At 44.1% G+C, this 12,701-nt stretch overlaps 1 protein-coding gene across 1 annotated transcript in view; it reads right to left on the bottom strand.

The window, feature by feature from the left end:
• EFR3A (EFR3 homolog A) overlaps window positions 1–12,701 on the bottom strand; it is a 194,655-nt gene that overhangs the window by 178,639 nt on the left and 3,315 nt on the right. Inside the window, 1 exon segment of the mRNA XM_073632263.1 lies at window positions 5,295–5,357. Within this exon segment, the coding sequence (XP_073488364.1) occupies window positions 5,295–5,304 (10 nt within the window). The 5' untranslated portion in view covers window positions 5,305–5,357.

Here is a 12,701-nt window from a genome sequence, read left to right as displayed (position 1 = left end):
CTCATGCCCGCAGCGCCTCGGGACCGTCGCGGTGAAAAAAAATAAAAAAAAAATCTAAAAAATCGACTTGCTTAAATTTTGAATCGATTTGACCTCTCAACTCGATTCAAGATTTAAATCGATTTTTTTCCCAGCCCTATAACATGGTTATGATGTTAACCACTTACCTACTGGGCACTTTCCCCCTCCCTCCCTCCTGCCCAGGCCAATTTTCAGCTTTCAGCGCTGTCACACTTTGAATGACAATTGAGCGGTCATGCAACCCTGTAACCATGTGACATTTTTATCATTTTCTTCACACAAATAGAGCTTTCTTTTGGTGGTAAATATAAAACAAAACAGAAAAAAAATCCTGCGAGCCACAGTGAGCCTTAAGCCTGGAGAAGATTACTACTCAGCTGCATGCGTAGAACACGTCTCATACGGCGTGCGAACGATAAATGCAAGAGAAAAATTATGCTGCGCTAGAGAGAGTGTGCTATATTACACTAAATATATCAAAAATGTGTATGTATCTACAAACATATGAAACTAAATACACGCAAAATATAATTAAATATATACCCCCCACTGGGTAAGGCACAAACAGTGGTGAATAAATGGATTAAAGTGAATAAAATTATTGTGAAGATACTTCTGAATATAAACATACACAAATATATATGACCACACTAAGTGCAATATGCAAGATCAAATCAAACATACATGATAAACTGCATCATAAAAATATAAAATAAATCATTCCAAAAGTGCTGAAGTGCCACACAGTACATGTGAAAAGAACAGTCCTTATTGCAACGATAATAAAAGGTGAAAGTGAAATCCTGTAGATCAATAGCAAAAAAAAAAAAAAAAAAAAAAAAAAAAAAAAAAAAAGGTGGTTATGCTAGGTGTCCACTGTAGATATTTTCCAGCATGCTCATAACTTTCTCTGTGCCGCAAAACCATGCTTAGGTGCAATCCAGTGGCCCCCCAGGTAATGTGCTCACCTAAGGCCCCTTTCACACTGGGGCGGTTTGCAGGCACTATTGCGCTAATAATAGCGCCTGCAAACCGACCCGAAAGGTGCCTCTGCAGAGGTGTTTTGCGGTGGTTTTTAAACATTTCTCGGCCGCTAGCGGGGGGTAAAACCGCCTCCGCTAGCGGCCGAATACCGACGGTAAAGCGCCGCTTACAATAGCGGCGCTTTACCGCCGACGTCGCCCCAGTGTGTAAGGGCCCTTAGAGTGTGTGCCACAGCTACCTTTTTATGCACACACTATATTACCAAAACTATTGGGACGCCTATCTTAAAAATGTTTGTAGGTTCCAAGTACTTTTCTAGCAAAAAATACAGGATTTTTACTTGTAAACAAAAAGGTGTCAGAAGAAAAAGGCCCGTTCTTCACCTTACGGAACTCTCAGATATGTGGAAAGGTTTCAAACCTGCCGGTCTCATTTAACATGACATCTCTCTCTGAACACTGAAATCGTAGAAGAACATTGTAGGAGGTCCGCATGGTTGGCCGCCAGTCTACAGAAATGGGCCCTCGAAGGACTCCGGCAGAAAACAATTCCCCTTTCCGCACTTCCAGCCTGTGATCCGTATTCGCCAATTTTTTTTTTGCTTTTTCTTCTACCCTCTGGGAATGAACTTATCTGGGAGAGCCAGAGACAGCTTAACAAATTCATCATAGACAATACATGGCTCCACACTTGTAAAATGCCCCCTCGGCAATAATTCATGGCAATTGCTATAGATAATGTCAAGAACAGGGAGACCCGACTCTGTCAATCATCTTGTCAGGTGACCGGGGGGGGGGGGGGGGGGGGGGGAGCAGAGCGAGCAGAGCGAGGAGACATCAGATCACCAGACTAGAAGGACCACATTCACATACAACATAACACATATACCCCTAATCATCCAATGCTAGGCTAGAGGAAGCAGCTCAACACCTCACAGTATACCCATCAGAAGAGATATACAAAGGTTGCCAACGCTTTACGCATCACTTGTCAACAAACCGGCGTAAATCTGGTTCAGCTCTCTCCTCTCCTCATGCTGATCGGTACAGCAACACGAGTGGGCTGTCTCTGGAGTGCTCACAGCACTGATTTGTGCCAATTCATACCCCATCTGTGCCTCATCCATGCCCATCCGTGCCTCATCCGTGCCCATCCGTGCCTCATCCGTGCCTCATGCAAGCCCATCCGTGCCTCATGCAAGCCCATCCGTGTCTCATCCAAGCCCATCCGTGCCTCATCCAAGCCCATCCGTGCCTCATCCAAGCCCATCCGTGCCTCATCCAAGCCCATCCGTGCCTCATCCAAGCCCATCCGTGCCTCATCCAAGCCCATCCGTGCCTCATCCAAGCCCATCCGTGCCTCATCCAAGCCCATCCGTGCCTCATCCAAGCCCATCCGTGCCTCATCCAAGCCCATCCGTGCCTCATCCAAGCCCATCCGTGCCTCATCCAAGCCCATCCGTGCCTCATCCAAGCCCATCCGTGCCTCATCCATGCCCATCCGTGCCTCATCCATGCCCATCCGTGCCTCATCCATGCCCATCCGTGCCTCATCCATGCCCATCCGTGCCTCATCCATGCCCATCCGTGCCTCATCCATGCCCATCCGTGCCTCATCCATGCCCATCCGTGCCTCATCCATGCCCATCCGTGCCTCATCCATGCCCATCCGTGCCTCATCCATGCCCATCCGTGCCTCATCCATGCCCATCCGTGCCTCATCCATGCCCATCCGTGCCTCATCCATGCCCATCCGTGCCTCATCCATGCCCATCCGGGTCTCATCCATGCCTCATACATGCCCATCCGTGCCTCATACAAGCCCATCTGTGCCTCATACATGCCCATCCGTGCCTCATACAAGCCCATCTGTGCCTCATACAAGCCCATCTGTGCCTCATACATGCCCATCCGTGCCTCATACAAGCCCATCTGTGCCTCATACAAGCCCATCCGTGCCTCATACAAGCCCATCCGTGCCTCATACAAGCCCATCCGTGCCTCAGCCTCATACAAGCCCATCCGGGCCTCATCCATGCCCAATAAATGCCTCACCCGTGCCTCATACATGCATCATCCTTTCTCATCCATGCGCTATAAATGAAAAAAAAAAAAAAAAAACGTAAATTTTGTAAAAAAAAAAAATATATATATATTTTTCTTTGTTTCTGTTATAAAATTTTGCAAATTAGTAATTTTTCTTCTCAATTGATCACACCTGGTGTACTGACGACCCATCTCATTTCTTGAGACACTAATGGCCCCGTACACACAATCCGAATATCGTGCGAAAAACGGTCGTCCGAGGAAGAATCGTACAGTTTTCGGATCGCGTGTACACTACTTTCGACAGCCGATCACGACCGTTCATCCGATCTGGCATGCGCGAAAATTTTCGTACGATTTTTGTTTAGTCAGTATAGTTGTCGTCCGACAATACAATACAACGCATGACATCACTTCTGATTTTTTTTTTTCGTACGAGAATTTTCGTGACTTTATCTACCTATTCAATTTCTACTTGCGACTATTAAGCGACAACGGTTGTACGATCTGTCGTACGATATTCGGATCGGGTGTACAGGCCATAAGGCCCGATGCACACCTATGCTTTTTTTTTTTAGTGCTTTTTTTGCAGATTTGTACTACAGTCCATTTAACATGGTTTCCTATGGAACACGTTCTGTAGTGCAAAATGCAAAAAAGATTTTTTTTACATTTTTTTTTATCACAAAATTGTCAATTGTCATATTGACTGTTCCATAAGACTGTTCCGATGTTGATTTTTCAAAGCAGCGGTGTTCTGTCATATTAGCAAACCTGTGGCATCAGCACGCTCGCCGCTGCTTTTAAAAAATTCAACATCTGAACAGTCGGACGGATTTTTAAATAGCGTGACTGTTCAGATGTTGAATTTTAAAAGCAGCGGCGAGCGTGCTGATCCCACAGGTTTGCTAATCTGACAGAACACCGCTGCTTTGAAAAATCAACATCAGAACAGTCTTATGGATTTAAAAAGACTGAATTTCACTATATAAGCTCAGTTTACCGTATATACTCGAGTATAAGTCGTTCCGAGTATAAGTTGAGGCCCTAATTTACCACCAAAAAAAAATAAAAAAAAAAAAAAAAAAAAAAAAAAAAATGGGAAAAACTTACTGACCCGAGTAAGACGAGGGTGAGAAATGCACAGCTACTGCAAGTGGAAAAAGAGGGTCAACAATGCCCATTTGCAGCCTCACTGTGCCCATTTGCAGCCATAGGTCCCCCGAACTTCAAACTTGGTAGTTAAGGGTTCCTAGATGCCCCCTAGCTGCAGGGTCCCGAAATGACATTGCTGCAGATGGACACAGTTAACCGACTTTGGGGCCCCCTATCTCGGGGCCACTTAATGCTAGGAACCCCAAATGTGGTGTGCAAACCCAGTGGAACTAGCACCATAAAATATCCAAAGCTGGAGTTTTTAGCACCAAGTGGCCCCAAGATACAGGGCCCCAAAAATCGGTTCAGAAAATGTCAAGCACTTTTCTGCAACAGAGAATGACATTTTCCGAACCTACTTTGGGGCCCCGTATCTTGGGGCCACTTGGTGCTAGGAACTCCATCTTTGGATATGTTCTGGTACCAGTTCTACTGGGTTTGCACACCAAATTTGGGGTTCCTAGCACCAAGTGGCCCTGAGATACGGGGCCCCAAATTCGGTTCAGAAAATGTCAAGCACTTTTCTGCAACAGAGAATGACATTTTCCGAACATACTTTGGGGCCCCGTATCTCGGGGCCACTTGGTGCTAGGAACTCCATCTTTAGATATGTTGTGGTACCAGTTCTACTGGGTTTGCACACCTAGCACCAAGTGGCCCTGAGATACGGGGCCCCAAAGTCGGTTTGGAAAATGACATTTTTTGCTGCAGAAAAGTGCTTGATTCGAGTATAAGTCGAGGGGGGCACTTTCAGCACAAAAAAAATGTGCTGAAAAACTCGACTTATACTAGAGTATATACGGTACTTTTAAAAATAAGTGTGAAATGCAAGACTCCGGTGGGTGTAACAAGATGTCTGCTTGCCACCTGCTCACTGTATCCTTACTGTGGACGAGTGCGGGGTGTAGCAAGATAGCGGTGACGGAACGTCACTTCCGTTACAAAACCTGACGGGTCGCCTAATCTGACGAAACACCGTCTTCTGATCCCTCCTATAAGGTGAACTTTGTCTAGTATATGCAAAATAGTTCATTTTAACTTACCAAAATAGAAAGTCCACATTAAAATATAAGCTGTGCATTCTCTTACCTGCAGGCATGTCTTTCCAACAGGCAGACTCTCCTAGTGGTAGGGGATAAGGGACCGTAAAGCCTACAGAGAAAAAACAAAGACTTCAGTTTATATTATGAAAAAAACAACATTAGCACATAATCTGAACATCCGAAATAATGGTGACCTGAGGGCAGTAATCCACCGAGTCAGTTACATTCCATTTTACAGCCATCAAATAAAATAAATGACTTCCAATTGGCTGCTATGGGTTACTGCAACCTCCGTGTCCTCACCCACTGGTCTGCTTTGTAAAAAGTAACCTGAGCAACAGACATGGAGCTCAGCAAACGTCACATGCAAAACAGTAAAATCTGTGCAAATCACAGTGGTAGGTGGAAGATGTGACTATCAAAACACAGTTTTATATATTCGTACAGCTTTTGTACAGGACTGAGAACTGAAAACCACATACATTTTATGCACAATGGCGGTCATAGGCAAAACTCAATGTTTTATCACACTACAGACCCAAATCACTGCATGCTAGATCTTAGCCTGCAAATCATAGAAAGATATATAGAGCGCAGTTCACTGAAATGACACCACATAAATATATATGAAAAAAAAAAAAAACTAAGCAGTAAAGTTAGCCCATTTATTTTTCGTCCAAAAGTTTTGATTATCTGTTTAAATGTAAGAAATTTTCTGTATCACTGAAGGCTGCTTTCACACTGGAGCGGGCATGCGTTGACGGTAAAACGCTGCTAGTTTTAGCGGCGCTTTACCGCCATTTTAGCGGCACTATTCAGCTGCTAGCGGGGCGCTTATAACCCAGCTAGCGCCCGAGGAAGGGGTTGAATGCGCCCGTGAAGCTCCGCTGCCGAATCGCTTTGCAGGCGCTTCAGCAGCGGTGCGCATTCATTTCAATGGGCAGGAATGGTGGAGGAGCGGTAAACACCGCTCCAAAGATGCCATTTGCAGGACTTTAATATCCTGCCAGCGCATCGCCTCGGTGTGAAAGCACTCGGGCTTTCACACTGAGACTGCAGGGGAGCTGTTTTACAGGCACTTTACATGCGCTATTTTTAGCCCAAAAGCGCCTGAAAAACTCCCCAGTGTGAAAGGGGTCTAACTGTTAGATTTTATGAGATGAAGGGAAAAAAAAAAAAAAAAATCGGCATCATATATCGGCCATCGCGATTTCTAAATATCAGCATCGGCCAGAGAAAAACCCATATCGGTCGACCTCTATACATTATTATTATTATAATACAGGATTTATATAGCACCAACAGCTTACGCAGAGCATTACAATGTAGAGGGGGGACTGTACAATTACAATACAGAAGGGACGGAAGGGCCTTGGTCACTGAGCTTACAATCTAAAGAGAGGGGGAGGTTGTACAAAATGTTATAGCTGCAGGGGGGGGGGCTTGGGGGGGGGAGAATCTAATGGAGGTGACTCGGGTACAGTTTGTTCTTAGGTGGGGTAGGCTTCCCTGAATAAGTGAATTTTCAGGGATCGCCTCAAAAGGTGGACAGGGTTGGGGCTGACCGGACATACTGGGGCAGGGAGTTCCAGAGGATGGGAGAGGTTCTGGAGAAGTTCTGTAGGAGAGCATGGGGGGAGGCAATAAGAGAGCTAGAGAGCAGGAGTAGCGGAGAGGACGAGATGAGGTTGTTGATGTAGCTGGGGGCAGAGTGGTGAAAGGCCTTCTATGTTGTGGCTAGTATTTTGAAGCTGCACGATTATTGGTTGAGAACCATTATCGCAATTTTTTTCCCCATTGCGATCTTGACAAAGTATTTCCCGATTCTTTCTATGCAGAGAATTCTCTCTGCTCTGCTGAAACCACAGCTGTCAAAAGAAAAAAAAAAAAAAAAAAAAAAAAAAAAAACACACAACGGGCAGTCTGCCAAGAATCACAACATTCTTTAAAGTGCTTTCACACTCACAGTGCCCGGGGCGTTGGCGGTAAAGCGCCGTTTTACCGTAGTTTTAACCTCCGCTAGTGGCCGAAAAAGGGTTAAATGGGCAGGAGTGGTTTTTTTTGCAGGCGCTATTTTTAGCGCTGTAGCGCCTGTAAAAACACCTCCAGTGTGGAAGGGGTCTTACAAGTGGAACTTAAGTATAAAAAGGATCAAAAAAGATCAAAAGGAATACACTTTGGCATGAAAATGAGGGAAGTTTAACCACTAAACCTTTTTTTGACATTTGTTGGTTTCAAGTTAAAATATTTTTTTTTTTTTTGCAAGAAAATTACTTGGAACCCCCAAACATATATAAATTTTTTTTTTTTTAGTAGAGACCCTAGAGAATAAAATGGCAGACGTTGCAATATTTTATGTCACACTGTATTTGCGCAGCAGTCGTTCAAATGCAATTTTTCCAGAAAAAAATTACGCTTTCATGAATTTAAAACAGTAAAGTTAGCCCATTCTTTTTGTACAATGTGAAAGCTTTTACGCCGCGAGAATCGTGATCTTTTTATTCTGAGCAAAAAAAAAAAAAAAAAAAATTGTGATTCTCATTTTGGCCAGAATCGTGCAGCTCTAATTATATATATATACACACACACACACACACATACATATACATATACACAGATTTTTTTTTTTTTTTTTCCAGGGCAGATACCGATTTTTCGAACTATTATTTTTGAACAGCGGAATTTTAAAAATGGAAATGATCTTCATTGGGATGTGGTACCTTTGAACTCCCATTGCCTGGTTCCATAATTCTCAATGAACAGTGGAAGGGATCTGGTTAAAGTATTCATATAGTATAGTATGACACACACACACACACACAAAGGTACTAGTGTCTTACATCTGGTAATCATGTTCCAAGCATTGATCAAGCTGTATACAGCAAGCAAATCAAAATAAAATAAAGTAAAATATAAAGAAAAATCTCTTGTTTCCAGGCTCATAATGTAACATACATATCAAACTTTTTGTAATTGGGGGACTTTGGGGCCTAGGGGAAGACAATCATGGCTCCTTTGTAGGTTTAGATTGAACACATAAGAGGGAAGATGTAAGGGGGGGGGGGGGGGGGGGGGGAGGTACTAGCGAAGAAATAGGGGGTGAGATGGGGGTTTGGGTGCCGTAATTGGCCTTTGAAGGTAAGGGAAAAGGTGAGAAAAGGGGGGACACAAATTCCCGTCTTCTCTCTCACCCGAGGTGTGAGTGGACAGCTATGCTGGGTGCCTCTTGTATTAGAATGTTGTAATGAAATGCAACCAACAGGACCACGTGTCCAAGAATTTAGAGGGCGGTATCTTTCGCCTGATGTACAGGTTCCTCCATTTCTGCGATTTTTGTTATTTGTTTGAACCCATCTGAAATGGTCGGGGAATCCGATGATCGCCATCGGGCTGGGATGCATAACATAACCTAGCTGCATTCACAAGATGCATGGCTAAAGAGCGTAGGTATGTCTTCTATGGCAGTGGTCAACTCCTGTCCTCAGGGCCCACTAACAGGCCAGGTTTGCAGGATAACTGAAATACATCACAGGTGATATCATTTGCTGCTCAGTGATTGCAGTATTCTAGTCTGCATCTCCCCAAGGTAATACATAAAACCTGGCCTGTTAGTGGGCCCTGAGGACCGGAGTTGATGACCACTGTTTTATGGCATTGTGGAGTGGTGCAGCAGAAATTGTGGCGGTGAGTACTCTAAAGCAAAAGTGGCAATTTGATTTGCGAGACGGTGAACTTCTGTCTAGAATGGTTGTATTTGAGGGCAGGATCACCAGATGTGCAAAAGAGATCCCAACTCTTCATTACAACACCTACATCGGGGAAAGATTGTAGGCGAGATCTTATGTAGCTTATAAGGGGGTCTTATACCATCTGGAAGAAATGTTGAATCCGTTGTCTTGTGTGTAGACGTTTACTGTCCCATTGTGGATATACAGTCAGGTCCATAAATATTGGGACATCAACACAATTCTAATCTTTTTGGCTCTATACACCACCACAATGGATTGGAAATGAAACAAACAAGATGTGCTTTAACTGCAGACTTTCAGCTTTAATTTGAGGGTATTTACATCCAAATCAGGTGAACGGTGTAGGAATTACAACAGTTTGTATATGTGCCTCCAACTTTTTAAGGGACCAAAAGTAATGGGACAGATTAACAATCATCCATCAAACTTTCACTTTTTAATACTTGGTAACAAAGCAAACAGAATATTGGCATTAAAAAGGGGATACATTCCAGAGATAAAACGATAATTCTCCCGCTCTACAAGACTCTGGTCCGGCCGCACCTGGAGTATGCTGTCCAGTTCTGGCCACCAGTCCTCAGGAGGGATGTACTGGAAATGGAGCGAGTACAAAGAAGGGCAACAAAGCTAATAAAGGGTCTGGAGGATATTAGTTATGAGGAAAGGTTGCGAGCACTGAACTTATTCTCTCTGGAGAAGAGACGCTTGAGAGGGGATATGATTTCAATTTACAAATACTGTACTGGTGACCCCACAATAGGGATAAAACTTTTTCGCAGAAGAGAGTTTAATAAGACGCATGGCCACTCATTAAAATTATAAGAAAAGAGGTTTAACCTTAAACTACGTAGAGGGTTCTTTACTGTAAGAGTGGCAAGGATGTGGAATTCCCTTCCATAGGCAGTGGTATCAGCGGGGAGCATCAATAGTTTCAAGAAACTATTAGATAAGCACCTGAATGACCGCAACATACAGGAATATACAATGTAATACTGACATATAATCACACACATAGGTTGGACTTGATGGACTTGTGTCTTTTTTCAACCTCACCTACTATGTAAATAATAGAATATCTTGTTTAAACCAGAGAGTGGTGTGTTATGGGGCCGCTGGCTGTATACAGTATATGACATGGTAGATTTCTAATGCTGTCCGCTGCAATATACTAATAATCTTCTACAGAGATCAGGACGGTGTGTTGGTTCATTTCCCTGCAGACTCAGGCAAGGTCATTGTGAAAGCTCTTCTCTATATCATACAATGTATGTGATGGGTATATTAGTGGACTCTATCCTTGCTGTGTACACTGTGCCTTATGTGGATAGTCGGGGTGCCTCCTTAGAGGATAACTTAATATTAATGAGATGAAAAAATAAATAAAATAAAAAGTCAATATGGATAAAATACTATTATACTGATATTGTGTATCTGCTGTTGCTGTAGGCCAGAGATCAGCAACAGGTCAATCATAACCATGGGATGAGAAAACTGGTGACGAGGCTTTGATGTGCGATGACAGGAGGGACGGCAGCGCACTAGTCCTACCAGAGAGGAAACTGACACTAAGGAAGAGGAGAGCGCCGGCACCATCCGATGATCTGGCAAACAGCAGTGCCCACCAAATGTGTTCATTTCTGGTCTCTTCTCCATCAACACACAACTTTAGGGGAAGTTCACATCATAGAAACGCACTCCGGATGTGTTCTAGATGCTTTTGTGCATGTGCATTTTTGATGCATTCCGGTGCGATTTTGATGCGTTTTTAGTGCAGTCCAGTGCATTTTTCTTACCCTAAGGGCCAGTTCACACCACATTCAGTCCAGTGCTTTTTTTTCTGCATCAAAAATGCATGGAAAGCAGGTTATATGGTTTTCAATGGCACAGTTCACACCAGTGCTTGCAGTTCCAGAAAAAAAAAAAAAAAAGTAGAACATGCTGCATTTTTTTTCTGCACTGGATGGTACTGGAACGCTGTAAAACGCACTAAAAAAATGCACTGCAACACACTTGTCCTTATTTAAGGTTAAGGGCCAGTTCACACCATAGAAACGCAGTCCGGATGCGTTTTTTGGTGCTTTTTTTTTTTTTTTTTTTGATGCATTTTTGATGCAGTCCACTGCAACCCCCCCCCCCCCTCTCTTTTTTCTTAACCTTAAATAAGGACAAGTGTGTTGCAGTGTGCTTTTGGTGCATTTAGGTGTGTTCCGGTGCGTTTTTGTTTCATTTTACAGCATTCCAGTACAGTCCAGTGCAGAAAAAAAAATGCAGCATATTCTACTTTCTCTTTTTTTTTTTTTTTTTTTTTTTTTTCGGGAACTGGAAACGCACTGGAACTGCAAGCACTGGTGTGAACTATGTGCAAACGAGAAGATCTGGACAGCCGCACTCCAGGAAGTAATAATCCAAGTTTCTTTATTTTAAAATCAGGAACACATCAGATACAGGACATCATAGACAGAGTGTACAGATCATAGGCTAACGCGTTTCACACTTGTCTAAGTGCTTACTCATATGAGTGCGGCTGTCCAGATCTTCTCGTTTGCACATAGTCTCTACTAGCATGAGCCAGCACCTGGAACCTCTCATCTCTGGAGAGCAAGATCAGCTTTACACCTGGTGAGACCTAAACTAGTGCGGGGATAACTTTTGTATTGCAACTGGTGTGAACTATGCCATTGAAAAGCATATAACTGACTTTCCGTGCGTTTTTGATGCAGAAAAAAAACAAACAAACAAACACACTGGACTGCATGTGGTGTGAACTGGCCCTTAGAAAAAAAAGAGGGAGGGAGAAAAAAAAAAAAAGCACGCACTGGACTGCAACAAAAACGCACCAAAAATGCACTGGAACACATCAAAAACACGCATGCAGAAAAGCATCTGGACGGCGTTACTATAGTGTGACTGGCCCTAAAAAAGGACATGCATTTTCCGGTGTGTTTTTTGGTGCATTTTGCAGTGTTCCAGTGCAGGAAAAATGCAACATGTTGTACTGGAATACACTGGACACTGGACAAGCAAGCACTGGTGTGAACTCTGCCATTGCAAACCATATAACTTACTTTCTATGCTTTTTGATGTAGAAAAAAAACGCACTGGACTGCATGTGGTGTGAACTGTCCCCAACTCCTTTACCACAGACTAACACTGCAAAAGGGTGGCTTCAGTGCCCACGTGCCGCACATATTCATTGCTGGGCAATCAATGTTCCTGCGCTGAGAGCGCTTCCCGATCACTGAGACCGAGCTGTGAAAGATCGTTCTTGGTTCCCAGTAATGATTGGCAGCTGGCGCAACCAACTACCAATCATGTGACCACTGTGCTAACCAATCACAGGGGTCATGTGATCAGCTGATCTTTCCCGACCCCCCCTCAGAACTTTTTAAAGGGAAGTCGGGGTGGGTGGAAAAGGCTTCATTCAATTGTTGGGAACCCGGGGGGGGGGGGGGCAGCAATCCTCATCACTTCATGGCCAATGACAGATCCATTCCCATTGGACCAACTGCCTCATTCAGTGTGCCAATACAAAATCAAAATGTGCAAGATGATGTAACCCATAGCAGTCACTCAGCAGGCTGCACCCCGCGCATGACCTACTCCCGACCCCCGCACCCCGCGCATGACCCACTCCCGACCACCCGCACCTGACCCACTCCCGACCCCCGCACCTGACCCACTCCCGACCCCCGCACCCCGCGCAT

Source organism: Aquarana catesbeiana, linkage group LG05 (genome assembly GCF_042186555.1).
Source record: "Aquarana catesbeiana isolate 2022-GZ linkage group LG05, ASM4218655v1, whole genome shotgun sequence".
NCBI classification, from domain to species: Eukaryota; Metazoa; Chordata; class Amphibia; order Anura; family Ranidae; genus Aquarana; species Aquarana catesbeiana.
This window is presented reverse-complemented; position numbering and strand designations above follow the sequence as displayed.